General features: G+C 44.3%; 1 protein-coding gene across 1 annotated transcript in view; it reads right to left on the reverse strand.

The window, feature by feature from the left end:
- MNT (MAX network transcriptional repressor) overlaps window positions 1-22,843 on the reverse strand; it is a 69,077-nt gene that overhangs the window by 20,489 nt on the left and 25,745 nt on the right. The window contains exons 2-4 of the mRNA XM_048823792.2: window positions 21,236-21,821; window positions 18,214-18,255; window positions 17,433-17,544 (exon numbers count right to left, since the gene is read on the reverse strand). Of these exons, the coding sequence (XP_048679749.2) occupies window positions 17,433-17,544; window positions 18,214-18,255; window positions 21,236-21,821 (740 nt within the window). The remainder of the gene's footprint in view (window positions 1-17,432; window positions 17,545-18,213; window positions 18,256-21,235; window positions 21,822-22,843) is intronic.

Raw genomic sequence — 22,843 nt, forward strand, 5'->3', positions numbered from 1 at the left:
CCAGGCGTTGTGAGCAAAAGCAATGCCCAAGCATTGCTTCAATTTAAATGCTACCATGTGTAAAGCATGGAAATGGGATTCAGGAAACCTGGGTTCTATTCCCAGCTCAGTCAATGACTCAGTGGGTGATGGACCAAGTCATGCAATGTCTATGCCTCAGTTTCCCTATCTGTAAATTGAGGAAAATGAGGTGAGACTTAATCCATAGTACGTAAAGCACTCTTAGATTTTCAAGTGGAAGGTGGCAGAGAGGCACAAAACTACTGATGATAATGAATCCTGAATCACAATATATATAGTATCTTTAGTCTAAGGAGCAAAGCCCTGCAGAGAATTTCCCATAGAATATTTTAATTAAAATTCTGTTTTATTTATGGCTCATTCCTATTATGAAAGTTTTCATAATTCTTAGCTGATCAGCATTCTGCAGCTTCTCCTCTGAATGTACTATTAAAGCATTATTTAAGTGTAGAATAAGTTGAAAAAAATCACATTTTTCTGAGGATAAAGCTAATGTCAGTGCTTAAGAATAATGGAACTAAGTTTTTATGTGCACAGTAGCATCGCAGGTTATGGTTTCTTGCTTTACTATCGTTTTCACTGACCTTTGTGTACCTAAAATGTTTTCCTGTGATTCCATAATGCAAGCGGACAGTTTTTTTTAGCAACTACAATGATGCGAGGGAGAAGGGGGGAAGAGAAAACAAAGGGTAAAATTTCAAAAAGCACCTAAGTGACTTAGGAGCCACTTTCAAACGTAACTTTCCAATGACACAAGCACTCCTGGTGAGCACACGCAGTGCTGACACAAGCAGCCAAGTGTGCATGCACCCGAGTGATACACGAATTCTGGCAGCTGTATGCTAATGTAACTTGCGTCAACCACAGTTTGTGGTGTAGACATGACCTCAGAAATTTATAAGCCTCAGTCCCACACCAACTCAACAGAACTTAGGCTCCTAAATCACTCGGGTGCCCTTGAAAATCTTACCTAAAATCAAAAGTGCAGATTGACTGAGAGAGCCCAACAAAGCACCCAGATCACAGGATCATTCTTGTGCCCTGCAGCATCAGGGACAAAAATACAGAATAAGATCCAGCAGATTCCTTTGTCTCCCAGTGTAGCAAATTGCAGGGGAAAATACAGTGTTGCAGTGATCAATTCCAGAGCGTCCTAGTGACTAATCTCTTAACAGCAGCTGACAGCCAGACCTTCTGAGGGTGCTGGGTCACCTAATTAAGGACAGTGCACTAGGATTAACAAGAATATGTCAGTTACCTAGAAACACAGGAGTTAGACACAAATAAATGATGCATCTTTGCTGGGGAAGAGTTTTGTCTGGAAAATTTAATGTATGCTTTTTTTTTTTTTTTTTAAATGGCACTTTCCATTCTCTGGCTTTTGGGGAGATGAGCAAAGTAAAGGCCAGGCTTTCTACGACTAACGGAGGATCCAGGTGACACCACAAGGACAGCAGAGCTTAAATGTTAGGAACTGGATCCCCAAGACGGAACTATATCAAGGGAGTCAAAATGCTGCTCAACAGAGGGCACCTAACTTGTATAAAATAATAAGTCAGATGGCATCTGCTTCCTTTTTCAAGCTGAGGTGCAGGACGCTGCACTTTCTCGTGAGCTGAGCAGCCCAGCTGTTTGGATCAAGATGGATCATGGCATGAGGGAAGCTGTCGTCTCTGCAGGATGCCCTCACTATTAGCATTGGCAAGCTGCGCTTGGAACTCTGTATGCCATGTTTTCACCAGGGGCTGTATATTGCCCGCCCCTGGATTACCTTTCAGGGGCATAGTATTGTTATGAGGAAAAAGAATAATCCAATGCCAAGATTTAAACGGCCGCTCTCAACTTAATCAAACTTCTGTCTGAATTTTTTAATCCTACCAGTGTTACAGGTGACACGCAGGATCACTGTAACTGAAAGAGAGCAAAGAAAAGTGTTATTTCCCCAAACTGCATAAACAGTTTCATTTTTTTCCTCAAGAAGGCAAGCCCGTTTCCCCCTGTTGTTTGTGTGGATCTTTCCCATAGCAACAGGGGAGAGAAAAAAACATGACTATAAAACAGAGGAGCGTGCTGCAGAGGCCTCAAAAGCTGGCAGGGGAATCAGGGTCAGGTGTAGAACCACAACCTACATTTAGCTCATCTTTGGAAAACTACAAGATTTCAAGTGGCAAGAGTCTCTCTAAATCCTGCCCATATTTCCATTTCCTCCAAAATACGTTATATCGGGGTCAGTACATAACATCAATATTAGCATGGCACCGGGCGAGGGGAGGGTCGCACATCTCTAGAGCTTTCTGCTGGTGGTCATTTAAAAGTTGCAGAATCCCTCTCCTTTATTATTTTGAAATTTATTAATCATGTCCAGTGAATATTGCAATTCACATCTGTGACGACAGCCCATTGAATAACAAGGATTAAGCTCTGTATCACTCTGGTGCAATGCAATAGGCAATAATTGTTGTTTTGTCTGTTAGTATTTTAATAGATTAACATCTAATTAACTGCAATTTACAAGGGTATAAATGCCTTGCGAATTTCCGGTGACACAAATTGGGTTATATAAAGAGTTTATTCAACACAGTAATATAAATTAGATATATATACACACAATTATAGATATATACATAAGGTACATATATAGTTGTGTGTGTGTATATATATAAAGCTGTATAAGTACATCATATGATCTGTCATCACAAACTCTCTTTGCAATGCACACACACTTTACATATATGAAAAAGGGCCTTAAATACCCTGCAGTTCTGTGCCATGGGGCTTTGGAGTTAGGATGCAAATATTCAGTCTGTCTCAGAAGACCCCGCTGATGGCACCAACACAGGGCTTCCTACGGTGGCCTGTTCCTGTGGTGGTTTGGGGGGTAGAAAGACAGACGGAACCATTGCTCTCTGGGTGGGCTGACTCTAGCACCATGGATTCTGAAATTTCATGCCATAATTTCTATCGGTGCCTGGAAAGCCTTGTTAGAAATTTAACTGAAAAGTAGGAGAAAGAGATGATGTTCCCATTTGCTTCTCCTCCACAAATCTCTTTTTTCCCTTCTCCTTCCTTCTTTTAATGACTGGTGCAGATTTTTAACAGTGCCCCAGGTGGAAAGGACACAGGAATCCCTTTAGGATAATAATACAAAAATAATATTTTTACTTTCTATAGAACCTTTCATCAGAGGATCTCAAAGCCCTTGATAGAAATGGGTATGTATTATTAGCCCCATATTAAAGACACGGAAACAGTGAAACAGCCAAGTGACTTCGCCAAAATGAGATATAATCCACACTGCCTCCTTCTCTAACCATTACGCAATGCATTCCCCCCAGAAACAGGAATTACAAGAGAAAAGCGGTTGCACTTGCCCTGACTTTCTAGAAAGCCCAAAGGCACTGTTTGGGCAGCCCTAGAAGAGATGTAAACTTACTGATTCATTTCTTCTTTTAAATATGAAACCGGGTCCAAAAACAGCCATAGAAAAATTTCACTGCAATCTTTTTTACACAAGCATTTGTTTCTCTGGAACAAGGCATTAGAAGGAAGGTGAACAATGGATCTGGGAAAGGTTGTAACTCACGCCTGTAGCATTGCACCTGTAAAATCCCAAAGGCTGACTTTTAAAATGCATGTGATGTGAATGTTTAGACAGTTTATCTGGGATTAATTTGGCATGTCTGGGTACATGCGTTCTGTACACACAAGTATGTAAGTACAATACGTGCAGTGTAAAACTGAAACTGAACTCGTTCACTGAGACTCCAGGTATGGAACAGATCCCACGTGAAGAGTCATACTTACTACCCCATCAGAAAGTGGACAATGGCCATTCCATTCGGTCCCATACTGGAAAAAGCTATGGCAGAGAAGCACTTGACTTGGACACTTGTTCGGTAGCAGCCCTCCCCGGCAGTTATTCCTTCCTCCACTTGTTTGTTAACATCAGCAGTCACCAGAAGATTTGTGATCTGTACCAAGCTATTTAAGGAAACAAGAGATCTGTTTGGGCAGTGACCTTAATCTGCGCACTCAATTAGTGAAAAGTGTCATCTCCAGAACACCACGTCGCTTATGTAAACGAGGAGAGGGGGTCAAAATGCTGTATGAGCCAGAGCCCTGTTCCGGAGTTTCCAAAGTGTAATTATATCACATAACACATTAAACATTGTTTCAACAAACTGCCACTCTCATGACACTTCGGTGACTCCAAGAACCGTAGTGGCTGTTTTAGTCTCCGTGTGGCCAAGGTTAGTCTCATGTCACGGAGTTGTAATGGGAAATCTAAGATTCAAAAGCAAAGGCTAACAATAGTATTTTACTTGTGAGTGAGTCCTAATGGAAGGTGATGGCCTATGTAAACCCTGGGGGTTGGTGGGCACTAATGGAAGGCCACCTCCTCCAACGACAGCCCTGGGCACCAAAGTCCTTTCTCTAGACACAGAAAAGGTAGCGCACAAGCAAGGCAAGCTTCCTCCACTCAGCCCCGCTAATGAGCCTCCATCCTGACCTGAAGGGACCACTTCTACTAGTATTACTAACACAGCGCCTCTGAGCATGAATCACGGACCCTGACCCTACTGTGCGAGGTGCTGTGCACACACAGAACTTTCTGCCTGCCCCAGAAAGCTGACAATAGACCAAGAGAGGCTAGCTCAGTCTCCATGGTCCATTTGATCCTTGTTCTGTCTGCTGAGATTGCCAGCAAGGGGTCACCTAGATCTACCCATGGGAGCGTTCTTTAGATCCCAGCCCCCCGGTTGCTGGCCTGGCACCACCAATCTCATTTCCCCATGGCCACCAAAACAAAACCAGCAGACGATCACTGCGGAGCTGAGAGAGATTCAAAACTGTTCACCCAGGAGCGAAAGACTCTGTAACCTGCTGCCCAACTTTACACAACCAGACTCTCCTGAGAAACATAAACCCCCCCCCCAACAAAAAAAGAAACAAAACAGTGACTCTGCTGGACCACTGAAGAGTCTGCATGTCCATTGCCACTCTCTGCATTCAAATCCCTCCTGAAGACCCGCTTCTAATGTGACACCTGCAAAGAACTAACGACCTAATCACCACAAGGTTGGCAAGAGGGGGTGACCTCTATATATCTAATAGAAAATAAAGCCTGTGTGTTATCAAGGCCTGGCCAATGAGCATCTTGGTTGCTTGCACTCTCTTTCCCCCTATGCTTTCTCTGCAGGTTTTAAGATTGAAAGAACTTTGGAGCAGGGATTGCACCTTCCTTTGTGTTTGTACAGCCCCAAGCACAGGGTGCATGCTATCTGAAACAAGCTGGAAATAAACAGCAATAATAAAAATCTGCAGCCTGGAACAATGGCAGGTCACATCTGAGGCATCACAACCTCGGTGTAGACTTTTTATCATTTAAACCAGATAAAAGAACCTCTGTTTCCATTCTGTGAACTCGTGTGCGTCGGAGCACCTCCATCTCCCACGGTTAAGCTAAAGTACACATCAACCATCCATCCAACAGGAGACAAACAGCAGGCTGGATCTTTTTTTTAAAAGAGCAGGGTCATGTTACGCTACAGATCATACTATCTTTTGCAGTCAGACATGCTAACGGAAAGTCATCCGCTGGCTGCTGCAGACCTCCGGAAGGAATCTTCCATCATGTCAAGAGCTCCACAACGGGCAAGGGCTGCTGTATGTGTGGAATGGAACGTTTCATTGTTCCGTGGCTGCTTTTGGACCCAGTCAGGCATTGGCCACCGCTCAAGCTAGGATGCCAGATCAGATGTACCAGCTGTCCGATGCAGTATGGAAATCCTACGTTTCTTCAAGTTAATGAATATGTGAGTTACTCAAAGGGAAGGCAACTATTGTCAAATGTAACAATGGCAGGAAGTTGAAAGTAGACAAATTCAAACTGGAAATAAGGCGTACATTTTTAACGGTGAGAGTAATTAACCGCTGAAACAATTTACCAAGGATCGTGGCAGATTCTCCAAACACTGACAATTTTTAAATCAAAATCATATTGCAAGATTTCTCATAGGTCTTGACTTGCTCCCACTGAAGCCAGTGGCAGAAGAGTAGAACACCTCTGGATAATATAATGGCAGAGCAGATCTGAACATCTTCGGACCCAGGCACGAAAGATGCTGAGTGCCCCCAGTACCAATGGACTGAAAGCTCACACGGGATTGGCCCTTTAAACTCTAGGGCCCAGATGCTCCATGGATGTAAACTGGGATAGCTCCACTGAAGTCAATGAAGCCATGCTGATTTACATGAGATGGAAGCTGGTCACGGGAGCTAAATCCTAAATTTTTCATAAACCCAAAACTCCCATTGACTCCAGTGAAGGATCAGCCCCTATAACTCACCTCCTATCTCTATCATACTTTTAACACAGGGTTACAAACTGCTGCTCCACGTGAATTTATCAGTGATTTTTTTAAAAAAAAGTTTCTCCTCTCTTTCTGAAACCTGCAGATTATAAAATACCCGAATGCATGAGCACAGCCTGTTGCTGCTGTAAGCCTTTATTCTGTGTAGTGAAATCCAGGCTAATTAGATGAGATGGAAACAATGGATCAGGTCAGGTAAACAACATGAAGAGACAGCACTTGGCACGTGAATGCAGGGCACATGAAGGAGGAACCCTCCGAACGCAGGCTCTGATCAGGTAAGTTTTATAAGAGGTCATTTCGCTAGTAGTCAGCATAAATTAAAAAGGAATGAACGGGGATATGTTTGTACTTTCAAAAGGTGAAGAAAGAAAAAATGTAGTTATTGGATTTGACACCAAAGCTCGTTTTCAGGCATTTTGATCAGTAATTCAGCTGTTGTGGCACTTGAGTTTAATGAGCTCAGTTCATTATAGAAGAACAATACAGGTACGGGCAAATTTAGACGTGCTGCAACTGGGGTTCACTGTGTATACTACTGCAGGGATGAACGTGGCTTGCAGTGTTAGTCAAACACGGGGGGATTTTCTGTCATAGGGCCTGATCCAGCTCTCACTGAAGTCAGTGACAAAACTTCCATTTACTTCCATGATGCAGGATCAAGCTCATAGGCACGCAGTGTGAATTTCACCCCGTGCACAACTATGTACCATTTAAGGACTAGTCTGAGCATTTCCATGGGATGTAAAGTGGTGTGCAGGCTTTGTTCTGATCCTCTGCACATGCCTTATAGAGCACCACTGTATCTAGGCTCTGATTAGGTGTTACTAACTGCAATTTAAAACAAACAAAAGGTGTTGTGGTATCAACCGGAAAATTCAGGCGTATGGGCAGAGCTAAGCTATGGTGTCTTCAGCAAATTCATTTGCCACCACTCAGAAAGATTCCCTCATGTCATCTCATGACAATGGTGTCTCCCCAGCCCTCTCCGCTGCAGGATCAGCAAAAAGATCGAGGGCTGACATTTCTTAGCTGCACTAATTGGACATCATTTGGACAATATTTGTTCTGATTTGCCCTCAAGTAGTCAGTTTCGCTGCCGCTTCCTAATGTGGATGGGTAACTTGCAGTAATAATTTGTTCACCTAAAGTGATGCCAGTCATTTTTTCCACTTTAAATTTATGAGAAAGGGTAGGCTGGAATTAACTGAAATCTCATGACAAAAGTAAAACACTAAAAGTAATTGATAAGAAGCAGGATTCTGATCATTACCAATTAACATGGACAAACTGATCCATGAACGATCTTCTACCCCTTGTGGGAAGTTGGGAATCTTATCTTTATTTATTATTTGTACTACAGTAGCATTGAGAGGCCCCCATAACATGAGGGCACCACTGTACAAATACAGGCCCTGTCCTGAAGAACTTACAATCTAAATAGAAAAGACAAAGGGGAAACCAAAGCACAAAGAGATGAAGCAACTTGCCTAACATCACACAAAAGTCAGTGGTAGTGCCGGGAACAGAACCAACACCTCTTGAGTCACAGTCCAGGGCCTTATACGCTGGACCAAAATCTGAACAAGACCCGGCCTTTACTGAAGGATTATTTCTATCGTCAATCATCTGATGGATCAAGCAACTGATCCTTCATTTTGATAATGAATATAAACCTATGAACTTTCTTCCTTGCTTTAACTTTGCAGTGCTTGCATATGATAAGCGATAATAATATTGCTTTGGACAGTCATGACTTAGTCATAAGGTGAGCTGAGGTTAATGTTCTGTGATTTGAAGTTTGTTTGGGTTTTTTTTTTAAATGAGGAAGCTTGTACTTGTAATTGGATGAGGAAGTCAGACACTCTTCCCTAAGAACGAACAATACACTAGATTCATTCGGGAATCTAAAAAGATTCCAACTAGCTCAATTCAATTATACTTCCATTTTTTGTGTGAATTCAGCTCCTGTGAAAGGAGTCAGATTGATAGCCATGGAAACTGCAGTTCACTGCCTCATTCAGACACATGTGTATTTGTCTACACTGCAAAAAACCACAGTCTTAACTTAAAATAGCAGTGAAGACAAATAAACTTGGTTTTTAACTCTGGTTAGCAGCTGGAGTTAAAACCTATAGGGGAATCTGGAGCAGTAGCAGATTCTCATGGCTATATTATGGCCATGGTATCATGTCGAACGGATTTCCATCTCAAACGATCCCTTGCAAATTGTCTACCTTCGTCAACAGTCAGTCTGAGAGGATACAGGCTTAAATCCTCCAAAACTGCATCTTCCAACCTCATTTGTGGGTGACCTTGTACTCTACTTCCTTTGACCTCAGCTCTGTAAATGTTCTGTAGAACTACTCTACCTTCTTCTACACGCTGGACATGACACCACCATTGCAGTCATTTTCTTCTTTGGATATTGAACCTCCTGCTGTCAGCTATCTACCCAGACAGACAAAACTGTTCACCCACTTGACGTCATTACCATCATCCTCAGGCACCCCACACTGATACAGCAGTGCCCACAGTGCTGACTGACGATCGGAGTAAAAAACAGCTGCAAAGTCTATAAACACGTTAACTGCCTTTTGTCACTCTAGTCATTTTCCCATCACATTCTGCAAGGTACATACAGCATGGACTGTAGACTGACCTTTATGGAAACCACACTGGTTGTCTCTCATTTTAGGGTTGAGACAATATTTCAGTTGGTTCAGTAATATGAACTCGGGCTGCTAACCCACACTAAAAAGCTAAATTGCCGTGTCTTCACTGCTATTTTAGCCTCAGTACAGAACATCACCTGGGAAGCTGCAGGGCAAGCTCCTGCCACAATGCTCTGCCAATGTATCTCAACTAGGATTTGGAGGAACTAATGCTAGGGTGAGAGGGTATTTCATGGTCTACATCCATGTAATGCTTGGCTTCTCAGAACCAGCTATTCCCAGCTGGAGGTTGTGTGGGTTTTATGATGTGAACTCTTGCCCCTGGGTAACAGGACTGAGAGCACATTTCATAAAAACAAAGGTTATTTTAATTTTATTTTGGAAAGGGGAAAAAATACCTCTCTAGTCAGCTGGTTTAGAGCAGTTCTATTGAATCAGGCCCTTACTGTGAAGAATGCTTTCTTAGTAAATCATTCATACAACTCCCCAAACATATCTGGCTACAACCAAAATCACACTGAACAAAAGTAAACTTCTGCAACAAAAATCCAACTGATGATCATATGGGTGCCTAGGAGTAGGACGCAAATTCTATGCCACCTTAGTCCCTGTACAAGCCATTGACTTCAATGGGTGTAACGCAAGACAGAATTTAACTCCTGACTTTCCGTCAGTCCCAAGGCACAAATAACTCCTAACCTTCTCCCCTTTGCTCCTTCCCAAGCCAAAATATAGCAGATAGATCACAGTTTGGTACTGCCAGTGTATTTCACAATTTTCCATCTGTTTGATGGCTACTCTATACAAAATCAGGAACAGGAAGCAGGGCTGGCAGATATCTTTTGTGAATACTAAACTAAGCCAACTCCCTCTAACCACAAACATTCCCTTAGTTTGCCTGTACATGGTAATTTAGATCTGCATGTCTTTGTCCACTACAGACTTCACAATGGGATTCATTCCTCTGCCTCTGCAGGTTCTGGGAAGCTCAGCTTGGTCTTATTTTTTGTAAGCAGGTTGTTATTTAGTTGGCATTGGACTTTGGTTGGACTGGGAAAGCTTTGGCAAATAAATAGGGCTTGCAGTGGGCTCTGAAACCTGTCAGGCTTTGACTCAATCTGTAGCCACGCATCAGTCTGATTCTGACTGTCCTGATGCCCTCATGTTACCCAGTGAGCTAATCACTTGGATCTTGTTTTAAACTAACACACAGTAGAAAATAACCTCTGAACCTGGAAAGTGTTCAGATACGATGGTGATGAACGGTTTGAGAACAGAAACAGAAGAGAAACACATAGAAACAAATAGAAGAGAGCTTGCTTAACGGCCTCAAATATATCCCAGCTAAGATGCTTATAGGTTTCCTGGAAGGGTGGGGGCAGGAGGGAAATCCTTCAAACTCTGAAGATGCTCAGAAACAAAACTCCTATCTGAGTTAGACTCTTGGCTATGCTTTACCTCCTCTCTATCCTCTACTTATAATTTATTTGCTTATTGGCCATTAAGGCAGGGCCCTATTCAGCATAGCTAGAGAAAGGCTCAATTCCACATTTCTGAGGTTCCCCAATTTTTTGGAAGAAGGGAGCTTGCTCCCCTGTGCTCTCAGTGGGTTGCACTGCAGTTTGGCTGAGGATCTGGCCCACTGTTTCAACCAAAAGAATATATTAAATAAACAATAATCATACTTCCTCCAAAGCACCTTTTATCACAGCACCTCAAGGCATTTTACATGTACTAAACCTCACGACACCTGTATGAGTTAAGAATTGTTAGCCCTATTTTACATCGGAGTAAATTGTGGTACAGAGAAGTTAAGTGGCTTGCACAACAAATGAGTGACAGAGCCTGGGCTATAACACAAGAATCCTAAGGCCCAGTCAGCTGCTCTAACCAATAGGACACACTCCCTTCCACTGAAAGCACTGAAGCAAGGTGCTTTGCAGCACAACTGCTACATTGCCTGTAGGTTTATTTTAAAAGATTATTAACTTCCAACTGCATTCAGCCTAATTTCCTTTGTGCAATAATTTGTTTAATTGTAGAAATCCTTGTTTGCTGTTGCGGATCACAAACCCAACTTGGAGGATAAATTAAAATGACAGCTACATGGGGCGTTCGGAATTTCACTGTCTGATTTATCTGATGTGACGCAGACACAAATATTTAAATCCAACCAAGGAAACAAATAGGCTTGCTTCCAAGAAGTTCCAGCTGGAATGAAGGGGGAAAAAGTCTTTTGCCAGAAAAGATGCTCCAAAATCAGCACGACACTCCTTGAGGGCACACAGCATCAGCTAACTGCAGCGTCAGAGCTGGTTTGAGGGGGATTCATTTTATACTAAGTTTTTTCTGGGGGGGAGGGATGGGGTGAGAAGTCCCTCACTCTTGTGCTGAAGTATTTTGCTATGTCGAGACTTTTTAACTCTCCCTTGCACAAATTCTGTGCCACACTGGAGAGTAACAGGTAAGTGTCAAACCTATTGAAGTAGTGCTGGGATTCTGAGTGCTTCTTGTGGTACTCAGGAACATCAGAATGGCCCTACTGGGTCAGACCAAAGGTCCACCCAGCCCAGTCTCCTGTCTTCCAACAGTGGCCAGTGCCAGGTGCCCCAGAGGGAATGAACAGAACAGGTCATCATCAAGTGATCCATCCCCTGTCGCTCATTCCCAGCTTCTGGCAAACAGGAAGGAGGAGAGGAGAGCTGGCAGGGGAAGAGGAGTAGAGGAAAAGAGGAAGGGAATTTCTGACAGACTCAGACTCCATTAGGTAAATTCACTGTTTGTACCAGATGTAGGTACATTCACTTGAGCTGTGTCTTCATTGCAAAAAAAGGAGTGTGTATTTTTAGCTTGAGATAGCTAACTCGATGTAAAATCCTAGTTGAGGCAAGGCATAGGTAGCTTTTATAGTTGGGCTCAACTCTGCACTGGAGTCTTAATTTTTACCTTGATGTAGCTAATCAAGGTAAAAACTCCACAGAGATTTTTACAGCAAGACAGCTCTCTTGATGTAAAGACATCCCTCTTTTTTTTACAGGGAAGGCACAGCCTACATGTAACAGGCTGCCACTTTGCCCTTCATAATTCTGTGGCTCCCATGCTGTATTTTTTGAGGTGATGGGGGGGGGTGTTAAACTTTGAAAAAATGGTTGCAAACAATAATTATGCAAAAAGCCAAGAGGGTGGCCAAGGGGGACACATATTCCTGATTCTACATTTGACATGAAAAGCACAACTGAACAGGGAGGTTCGGGGACACTGTCGGATTGAAGGTGGCCCCAAATTTAAGTTCCAGGGCTTTTAGAATCCAAATGCAATGGATATTTCATGTGTAAGTAACCAGTCCCCTGGAGACTCTGAAACCCCCACCTTGCCCTGCTGCCTTAGGGCACGAAACTGACTTAAAAGTGAAACTGACCAGTTTCTTTTCCTTATGAAAAGCGAAAACTAAAACTGGGTTTGTTTTCTTTGCGAACTGGGGTTTGAACGATCTCTTTATTAGCCAGGCCTTTTATTTTTTATGTTTCAATCTGAGATTTTGCAGAAAGCTGCGTCCCCCATTCTCAGGGCCCGACACAAAGGACATGTCCCGCTCTCCTTCCCCGCTGTTTGTGCATCTCACCGATCCACCTGCAGCCAGGCAGCCCTGACCATCCCTGGCGCTCGTGCCAGCCGGGAGGTTACACAAGCGACAGCAGCTCAGCAGAACCGCCCTGGCAGCTCCACCCTCCCCCCGGCACAGCGCACACTGCCTGCCCCAACTCGCCCGCCCACCTGCCCGGCTGGATGGATGATAGGTACCCAATGTATGCAGCAAGAGTAACAGGGCTGCAATTCAGTCAACAGGTGGGACAACGGGACAGTCCTGGGGATTTTGGGAGGGGAAGTCACCCTTATCACACTTCTCAGCGCTTTTTTATGAAAAAGGCCTTGGGCTCTTTAATGACTACAAGGAGCTGGGGCTTCAGTTTCAGGTCTCACTCTAAAGAAGGCATGGCCAGCAGTCCCCTGACACCAGGCTGGAATTCGGGTTCACTACTGAGTCAGCATGAAAAAAGTGCCACCTACTGAATCACCAGTATCACCTCTCAGAGCACCAAAGTGATGGTGGGGTTTCCAAGCACTGGTCTGGCCTGACCTGGTTTAGCTGGTGAGATCCGCCAGGATCATAGCATGAGGTCACAGTGTGCGGGGAGACTCCGACAATACAAATTAGCAGTTCTATACCTGTCTCAGCCTCGAAGCACAGCCCAAGGCTCAGACATGGCTATCTGTGAACAGTGCGGTGCTGTCTGTACTGGGAAGACGAGGCCACTTCACTGGTGTTCAGAGGTAATGATCCAAGTGGGGGGAACCTGTACTGGCTCCATCTGAGGCAAATTCATCAGTGGCATAAGCAGGCGTAGCTCCGCTATTGCCAACAGAATCACACACACTTAGGACAACTTCAAATTGGGTCCCCTACATTTAAAACGAATCAGCTCCACACTCTTGCCTGCTCAGTGCAAAGACCAATTCATCAGCTTCACTTCCTCATCGTCCCGGGTAGGGCGAGTGGGCGCAGCCCTACCCAGGAATGGAGAGAAATGCATTACTAACTACCGTGATGTCTCACAGGCAGGATTGTTGGGGTACCTTTCTGCTCTAGTGGTCTTGTCTTGGGGATTGAAATGGCAGGAAGAAAGAGATGTAAGGGCTACCAGAGACTGAACACATTGGGCGGGGAGGGAGAGAATATTATTTCCCTCAGTGCCCAAAATGTGACTAAATTAAATCTTTTATATAAAGATAGACAGACTGTCAGCTTCCAACTAGCCCTGCCGAATCCAACTGCTGTAAAACATTTTCTTATGACCAGCATGGCAAGATCTTAATTGGCAAGTGACATATGAATCTGACTGTAGAGGTGTTTTTCAAAAGGAAAGCGGAGAACTGCCCATCTTCCACTTCTTACCACAAAACTTCAAAATATCTTATAGAAATTATTCACCAGACAATAAGAGCATCTAACCTGTCCTATTAGCCACAGGACTGCGTTGATGAAATTGCAATGGCAATTATGCTTGGCTTTCTGGTCCTTATTCCTCAGCCAGGCCCAAATCCTGTCCCTTTGCACAAATGCAAAGTGCACAGATCCTGTGGGAGTCCTCACCTCCCTGTCACAATGCTACATCAATCCACAAAAGCACCTACAATCGCTGTGCTCCTTGCAAATCCACTTGCAATGCACCTGTCCCTGCCCCCAACACTGTCCCCTGGCCTGCGTTATCACCAATGTAGTCCCCACGGTGCAAAGCTCTACAGTGGGCAGGGGGGTAGACATCCGCACCCCATAACCTTCCCAACCTTGCACAGTGAAACTGAAACAATTCAGTTACCTGTAGGGCCACGTGTGAGCAGAGCACAGGTGGAACAGGATCTGGACAATCCTCCACTGAAGTCAATGGCCTAACTGTTTTGATGGGAAAAGTCATTCTCTGGACTAGTCAAAGCCCATTGTTCAGATGGGTTGGTGAAGATCTTCATGCCAATCTCTGACACCAGTTCATTGCACTTTTGAGAGGAAATCACCCCAGTTTTGTTTCTTAGTGCTTTCTTCTATTGTGAACCCTAGGATTTATGGGGACAGAAGCTAGTCTCAGCTTACCACTGCATTTGGATTTATGCAGATGGCAATCCAGGCTATCTCCTACAGCAGGGTTCACCGAGGGTGCTGCAAAATGCCATTCTGAGGTTATCACAGGCACTTGTGGGCTGGTTGAAACACTGGATATATTTCAGAGAGAGGATTGAAACTGGAGAGGCTTCAAGTATTGTTGGCACCCTATTTAATAACTCTAAACACCTGGCTTGGTCAGCTGCCCAGTTCCGTTTTCATTCCCCATGCTGCAAAATTCTCCCAGTCTGGCCTAACCTTACCAAGGACTTCACTAGAGGAAAGCTGATGAGATCACTCTTGGAGCAGAAGGGGAAGAGGAAGCTGCTGCGTTGTTTTCTTACCCTTTCGCCTTCTCTTTTTACTTTGCTTATAACTTCCAAGACAAGAAGTGGCTTTTACAATAGGAAGAAATGAGCAGCAGGCACCTGAAAGCTCTGACACCACTATGTGGTCACTGTGAACTTAATGGAAGGATGAATGGGGATAATTATACAAAGATTTGCTTTTGTTCAGAGCCATTTCTGTAAGAGCCTGGCATCAAAACAACAACATCAAAATGGCTGGGATTTTTGCATCTGTCACTTGACTGAATGGCTAGGCATACTGCAACTATATACTACCTTGACATGCCTTTCAGGTCCCATCGGTGGGTGTACAGGTGAGTGCATAGGCGTGTGTTTTTCCCCAGGCCCCCCAAAACAGTACACAGCTTCCAAGACATTTTTCAAAGGCAACTGGCCCGCTGTCAGCCCAGCATCACATTAGTTGCATTCAGGTCTGCACAAATTATGACTGGCCTCCTAAGTGAAGGATGGATGAACAAAGGGGAGGCAATTCAGAGATGAAACTGAAGCAGATACCACATGGTGGAAACTCAAGGAAAGCGTGCTGGTCTTCTGAGTCAATGGCCGCATTTTGGACTGTCCTAAACGCATATTATGCTTCCTAGGCACTTAAGGACATGACCGCATATTTCATTAACTGAATGGAAACATTTATCCTCCTCTTACAAACAGTCCATCATCAGGAAAACGCTTTGCTATAACTAGTGCAAGAGCTTAATTCTTAGCAATTTACAGATCTGATTGCATATTTGTTTACAGTATGGTGCTGCAGCCAGCATTGTTCCTAGCCCTCAAAGCATTTTACGACGGCTCTAGAGAGAACCAGTCATCCCCAATGACATTCTCAGGAGAATTTTAAGCTACATTCCAGAGACACAGCACAAAAATTCTGCTTGTGAACGGAGTCTGCACGGGGATAGATCTGCACTTGTATCAATATTCATAGAGTGTCCACTAACAACGCCAGAGTCGTCTCTGTTCGTGACATCGTGACTTCGGACTCGACTCCCAGACGTGAGAGTAAGCAATCAGCTCAGTCTGTCTCCCTTAGCGCTAACGGAAGCTCAGCTCCTAACTGACAGCAACCTGCTTTGGAAATCAGACAAAAGGCTCGTGACTTTTCCGATGCCCATTAGCTGCAAAACGACTGCGTCTCCAGAAATGACCTTTCTCGGGAACACAGCTCTACTCCTTTTGTTTACCCAGAATTTAGGCGCTGGCTCCCACTGACATTTGTCTGGCTTCCACACCGCCATGCCTTCCCCACTGAAGGCAGCCCTCCTGGCAAAACACAAACAAAAACTGAGCAACACTCATTCGGAAGCCAAGGGATGAGTAATGGTCTCATCCTGAGAGTTGGAGAGTAACTGCTGGGCACCTGGATCTCCAGGTGAAGTCACTGGGAGCTGTGGTTGCTCAGCACCTCTGAAAGTCAGCAATAAGATACCACATGTACAGATATTTAGCAAACACCCATCTTAAATAACAAAGCTAGTTTTAACTCACGCTTACGGTAACGTTCCAATCACAGAGCACCGTGTTGGTAATTTCTTTTTAACCACTCTGACAAACGTTAAATAAGGACAAGGTGTTTGGTATCTACAGAGCAATGCATATGAACAACAGCTTCCGGCCTTCACCACTGACAGTGCCACACTTAGCTACAGACAATCACAAAAAACGTGTGCACTGATTTCTACAAGAGTTGGGCCTGCTTACACAAGAGCTGACTTTTATCCTTAAAATCTCGACGACTCCCACATCACAACCGCTCACAGCTTCCAGGCCCGTAGCTCAAGCTTCCTGCCATAGAGCATATCACATTTTCAGTACAGCCCTGTTTTCCCCAAATATTTTAGAGACATTCAAAACCGTCACAAAAACTACTAGTGTTTTGGGTACCCAGGGAGAAAAATGCATGATGGGCACAGAGGACCAGCGCCAGGGTTATATACCACTTACGTCCCTTTTTAAGACCCCTAAAATCAGGTTTAAGTGCTGCACAATCCTCCTGGTGGCCCACTGCACCAGAGTGAAATTTGATCCAAAGTGGATTGTTCTTATGGGCGTGAATGACTTTTGGTTAACTAGGAGTTTCTGATAACAGGAGTTTGGATTACACAGAATAGTCCTAGCAGATCCAAAGATGCTGAACATTTTGCAAGTTACGAATGACAACTATAAATTAAGGAGACTTTCCCTGTTCCTTTCACCTTTGTAAGCACTGAAACCAAAAGACTTCAACCAAACATGAAAACAATAAACTTTTAAAAAACGTAATACTGGATTTTTGCTCCATCAAGTAAAGCATTCTAGAATCAGCAGCCAGGAGTAACAATCAGTTGCAAGAAGGCCATACCTGGATGTATCGCAAGGCACTCCTTAGAACGCTGAGGTTTGAGGTCTTCTTGTCATCAACATTGGGGATGTTGCGTTTTAACGTCTCAAAGCATTCTTTCAAATGTGCACGTCTGAAGAAACAACAAGAGCTGCACGTCAGTTTGAGGGACCATAAACCAAAAAGTGATTTGATTGAGGATTAGGACTGAATTTGGGGCCCGATCCAGCAAAGCATTTAAACCTGTGAGTTGCCGTCAGTGGGATTACTTGCACTCTTAAAACTGAGCCCGCGTGTTCCAGTGGATAGGTTACTGGACTGGAGCGTATGAGACCTGGATGCTATTCCCAATTATGCCAAGGAAGTGTTGTGTGGTCTTAGGTAAATCCTGTCAACTCTTTGTGCCTCTGTTTTCCCTCTCACCACTTACCTATTTAGATTGTAAGATCTTTGGGACAGGGATTGTTTCTTACTATTTATTTGCAGTACAGTGGGGCCCTGATCTCAGGTGAGGCCTCTAGGTACATCTTTAACACAATGATAAGCAACAATAATAATATGCATGTGCTGATGTGCTTTGCTGGATCAGGGCTTTGCAAGGTTATTGTAATGCAAGTAGGTAGTAAGCAAAACATATTAGGAAGCAACAGAGACAAGAGTCAGCTAAAAGGAAGCTGGGTAAAATAGGATTAATTAAAGTCACTACAAATTTCGACCAAGTCTTTCTAGAAAAACCAGTATTTATAGACTTCAAGCAAAAGAAAGGGTGTTACAATAAACAAAAATCTGGCTTTCTACGCACCTGTTCTTCTCCAATTTATTATGTACTTCCCTGGTCCCAACCCTGCAACCCAAACAGAACAAAGATAAACTCAGTGTCAGGTTTAGAACTATGTCCATTCAACTTGAGCTTTCAGCAGTGTGTGTATCTGAGATATAGGGGGAGATTATAAAGACCGTTTGAAAAGTGGTCAGAATTTAAAAGTATTTATAATGTATTATTTGTAAATATAGTACAGACCTATTATATATATGAACGATACTATATATGTAAATAATATATTATAAACACACACACATATCTCATACACATACACAATATATAATGTATATACTGTATACTAGGTACATATAGGCTCCAGTTAGTATATTAGGTATATACATTAGAGGGAGGACAAGATGCAAAGCTCAGAGGTATTTACATTAGTGTGAATTTTAGGTATGTATACAGTACTAATCACTACAGTATCCAAGCTTTGACAGAGTGTTTGGAGCCAGACTTCAGGCCCATTTCTAATCCATGCCCACCCACCAGTCAGAGTGGGAGTTCTGCAATTATAAACTAAAACATATGCTACTTGGCAGGCATACTTTAAAGCTTTTCGTTTTCTGCTGTAACTGAAATAATGTAACCAAATATAAATATGAAAGAATATAATCAAGAAAAACAGAAGTCTCCAGTCACTGTCCAACAAAGACAGTAAGGGGTCAGGTGCTCCAGATTTTTATAAAAACAGAGAAAAACTACTTTCAGAATGAACTCACAAATGTCACCTCCACCTCACTACAACTTATGCTCAGGTGTTCAGATTTTCTGGTATATTATTAGACAGGGAGAGAGCTCTAGTATCTTCCATAAAGTCTCTACAAAATTATTTACCTTTAATTAAAAATATGCTGAAAGTGGGGTCATTCTTTTAATAAGGGCTAAAACTATTCAATCGATTAAAACTAAACAGCCAGGGCCTTTTCCCATGAAACGTTTATGAGCTGAATAAAACATCTCTCCATATACATGCGTCTGGACAAGCAGCTCTGGATAGACAAGAGCACAGACCATGAGGTGTCTGACCCACATGCATTGAACAGGGTAGCATTTACAAGGTGGCTTGCTCAGTGTATGGTACACGCTCTTAGATCCAGGCAAGCCTGGTATGGAGTGCAGAACTTAATAGTCCTGTTGTCCTGGAAACAAGCACATCATGTTTGAAGCCAAATTGTCAAGTGTATTGCACGTTGTTAGAACCCCCCAGGATTAATGGGTGCAAGTCTGGAGATGGCTGCTTACAACAAGCAGAGTCCTACAGATTGACCCAGGGACTGGGGCTTTGGTAATCCGTTTTGAAGCAGCACGTTTTCCCGTTCCCCAAAAACAGAGTTAGTTCTACAAAACAGAAAGAAACACTTAGGGCCTGTTCCCCAAAGTCAGGCACCCAATTGCTCACTTATTAGGGAAGCATAATCACTGGCATTGCACACACCATGGACTTGCATGAACACAAATGGTCAGTTATGTGTCTAACTAGCCATTTGTACGAGCAATCTCTTTTTCACAAGGAATCCTGGTAGCAACTGGCATTTTTGATAATCAAGCAGTAAAGATCATAACCTTTCTAGCTGGAATTATGATCCTATTATGAGGAGAAAAACTGCCATCCTCTTCATAGCTTCCTGTTTAGACTCTTTCCCATCCCTCTTCCCAGGAAAGCAGGTAGAGGACAGAAATCTCTGCATCCCCAAAAGACACTATGGATCCTTTAATCTTCTCTTATACCTTATAGCCCTCCCCTGCTCTCAAGGAACCATTCTGCAGCCATTATCCTTTGGCTGAGGCGAACAAGATGAGATTCCCCCTTGACAGAGAGTCAATATCACTCCTTAGTCAGCCAAAGGATCGAGGATGCTGTTCAGCAATGCCAGGGCCCCTCTCTCCACAAATGAGCAGAATTCACAGCCCTCCATTCTTCTTGTTTTACCAGTCACATTAGAGCGATCCTGAGCACTAATGCAGTGGGGACTGGGGAGCACAGGATATAAGCAATGGACTATGAAGCTTTGAACCTCTTGACTAAAGGTAAAAATCCAGCTCCGTTTGGTAACAAGCAAAAGACAATGGCACTTTTCATTGCTCGGTACCAAACCAGTTCTTGGTGAACAGCCATGCACACCAAAAAGGCCAGCATCACATCTGGCATCCTTGTTTTCAGCAGAGGCATGGAAGGCTGAATGGACAATAGGGACTGAATGCTGTCACTACCCCTAAAGGTGGTCTCTCCAGGCCAGGATTAAGATATATTGGCAAGACAGTGTGGGAGCAGCTTGCAGAGCCTTCACCTCTGCTGTACCTGTTACCTGGTTAAAGCGAGGACTTTAGTTACCGGTTATATATAATTTTGTCTCAACAAGGTTCCCCTTTAATTCTTGAACTAAGATACCAACCACAAAGACCTCATCCACCACAGCTAAACGTGAGCATGTTTGCTCCGTTGCTTTCTGCACATCAGAGCCAGGGCATTCCTTCTCTGTGAAGCACGGTGCCCGTGTGCTCACCTTTCATTTAATTTAGAATTTAAAATTATCATTGCACAAAGAAATAATTACGAAGCTGTCTGCATTGGGATACTATAATGACAAGTTTAAACAGGGCTGTTGCTAACAGAGCTGCATGGTTTCCCAGGCCATCAGGGACAGGATTTTTGCCTGAGCACCGTTCCAGACCTCTTGGGATCAGAGAAGCCGTCTAGATAACTGTTTTATAATGTAGTGTGGGGTCAGACAAAAACCTGTGTTCTGGTCAGAGAAAGCCAAGCTAAAATCCCACTGCCACAAATGTATTCAAACGCTCATGGAGTCTGTCTGGTTGTGCTCTGATTGTGGACAGGGTTGGCAAACCCTCCACAAAGCAGCGGGGTCTTGGGTCTGATGCAGTATTCCCATTCCCCCACTCCTCCTCCACTTCCTTTCTCTTACAAGCTCTCCACAGATCCTACACCGCTGCAATCTGAAGTACGCGTGCAATGGTTTGTGAGTTTCTGGGGACTCACCCTCCAGGTCTCTTCTTCTGCTCATTTGGTTTGGCATCTTCTGCCGGGGCCAGCTTAAGAGCATTGAGCTGCTGAGGCGGCGCCTGGTGCTGCTGCAGAGGTTGATGTGGTTGAGGCTGGGGCTGTATTGGCTGCTGAACCACATGATGCTGAGGGATGGCCAGTACGGGAGCTGCATACTGCGGTAACTGCTTGGGGCTACCTGAAGGGGGCGTAGCAGCCTTGACGTCTGGAAGAAGTGGGCCGGATGGTCTCTGTATAACAGGTGCAACTGAGGACACTTCCTTGCTGATGCTGGGAGTGCTGATGAGAGGCTGGTGGCGTTGTATGAGCGGAGGGGACAGAGTGGTTTGGGCCGCTTGTTGAGGTGGGCTAGTGACCACGGGGATGGGAATGACTGATATGGGGGCTGCTAGGGGTGGCGGCAGAGGAGGAGGAGGAGCTGGTGCAGGGGGAGAGATGGGCACTGCTGGGATTTCGTCCCTTGGCTCCTCTGGGTGAAAGGCATTGTTAACCTTCTGTACGCTGGCCTTCTTCTGCTCCTGTTCTCTTTCTAGGCGGAGCTTTTCGTGCTTTTCATTTTCTTCTGTAAAAGAAAACAAAAAGCGCCAACAGTGAAGCACTTTCCCCTCACACCGTATTTTCCATCTTTAGGTCTCTTTACAAAATTGGTAAGTATCCGTATCCTCCCTCTCCCTCCCGCCCCCTTTGGCTGATGGGGAAATTGAGGCCCAGGGAGACGAAATGGCTTGCCCAAGGCCATGCAGTACATCAGTGCAGAGTGAGGGATAGAGGTTAGATCTCCTGATTCCCAGTCCTAGCCATTGGATCATGCTGCTCTCTCCCTACATTTTCCCTTTATTCAAGCACAGATTATTAAAATACAACATGTGCCTTCAGAACCAGACCTTCAGGACAAGAAACCGAAGGGACTGCCTGTTAACCCTCCGTTTTTAGGGTCCTGCACACACTCAACAACAAACCAACCAGCCTGCTCTCCCCAGCAGCAGTGAGACCAGGCAGTCTGGCAGAAACAGGGTTCAAAAAAGAACTAGATCAGTTCATGGAGGACAGGTCCATCAATGGCTATTAGCCAGGATGGGCAGGGATGGTGTCCCCAGCCCCTGTGTGCCAGAAGCTGGGAATGAGCGACAGGGGATGGATCACTTGGTGATCACCTGTTCTGTTCATTCCCTCTGGGGCACCTGGCATTGGCCACTGACGGAAGACAGGACACTGGGCTAGATGGACCTTTGGTCTGATCCAGTCTGGCCATTCTTATGTTCTTAAAAGACACATACCACTAGATAATCCCTCTCCTACTGTCTCAAGCCGTGGGGCTGCGGATGTCCTGACGCAATTCCCCCTCCCAAAATTTGACCCCCACAAACTGGAAGGCTGGGCCTGACTGCCTTTATTGTTACATAGAACTTCCCAGACCAGACAAGACCAACAGACCATAAAGATCTGCATCTTGCCTCGGGTAGTGGCCTTATCCCTGGTTCTTCAGAGGATGATAAAAACCCTTTCACAACAGGCCTAGCTAGTTGTGCAATAACATATATATTGGGTGGGACAGGGACTACCTTTTGGCCCCCTTAGCTATTA

This window comes from Caretta caretta, chromosome 17 (genome assembly GCF_965140235.1).
Source record: "Caretta caretta isolate rCarCar2 chromosome 17, rCarCar1.hap1, whole genome shotgun sequence".
NCBI classification, from domain to species: Eukaryota; Metazoa; Chordata; order Testudines; family Cheloniidae; genus Caretta; species Caretta caretta.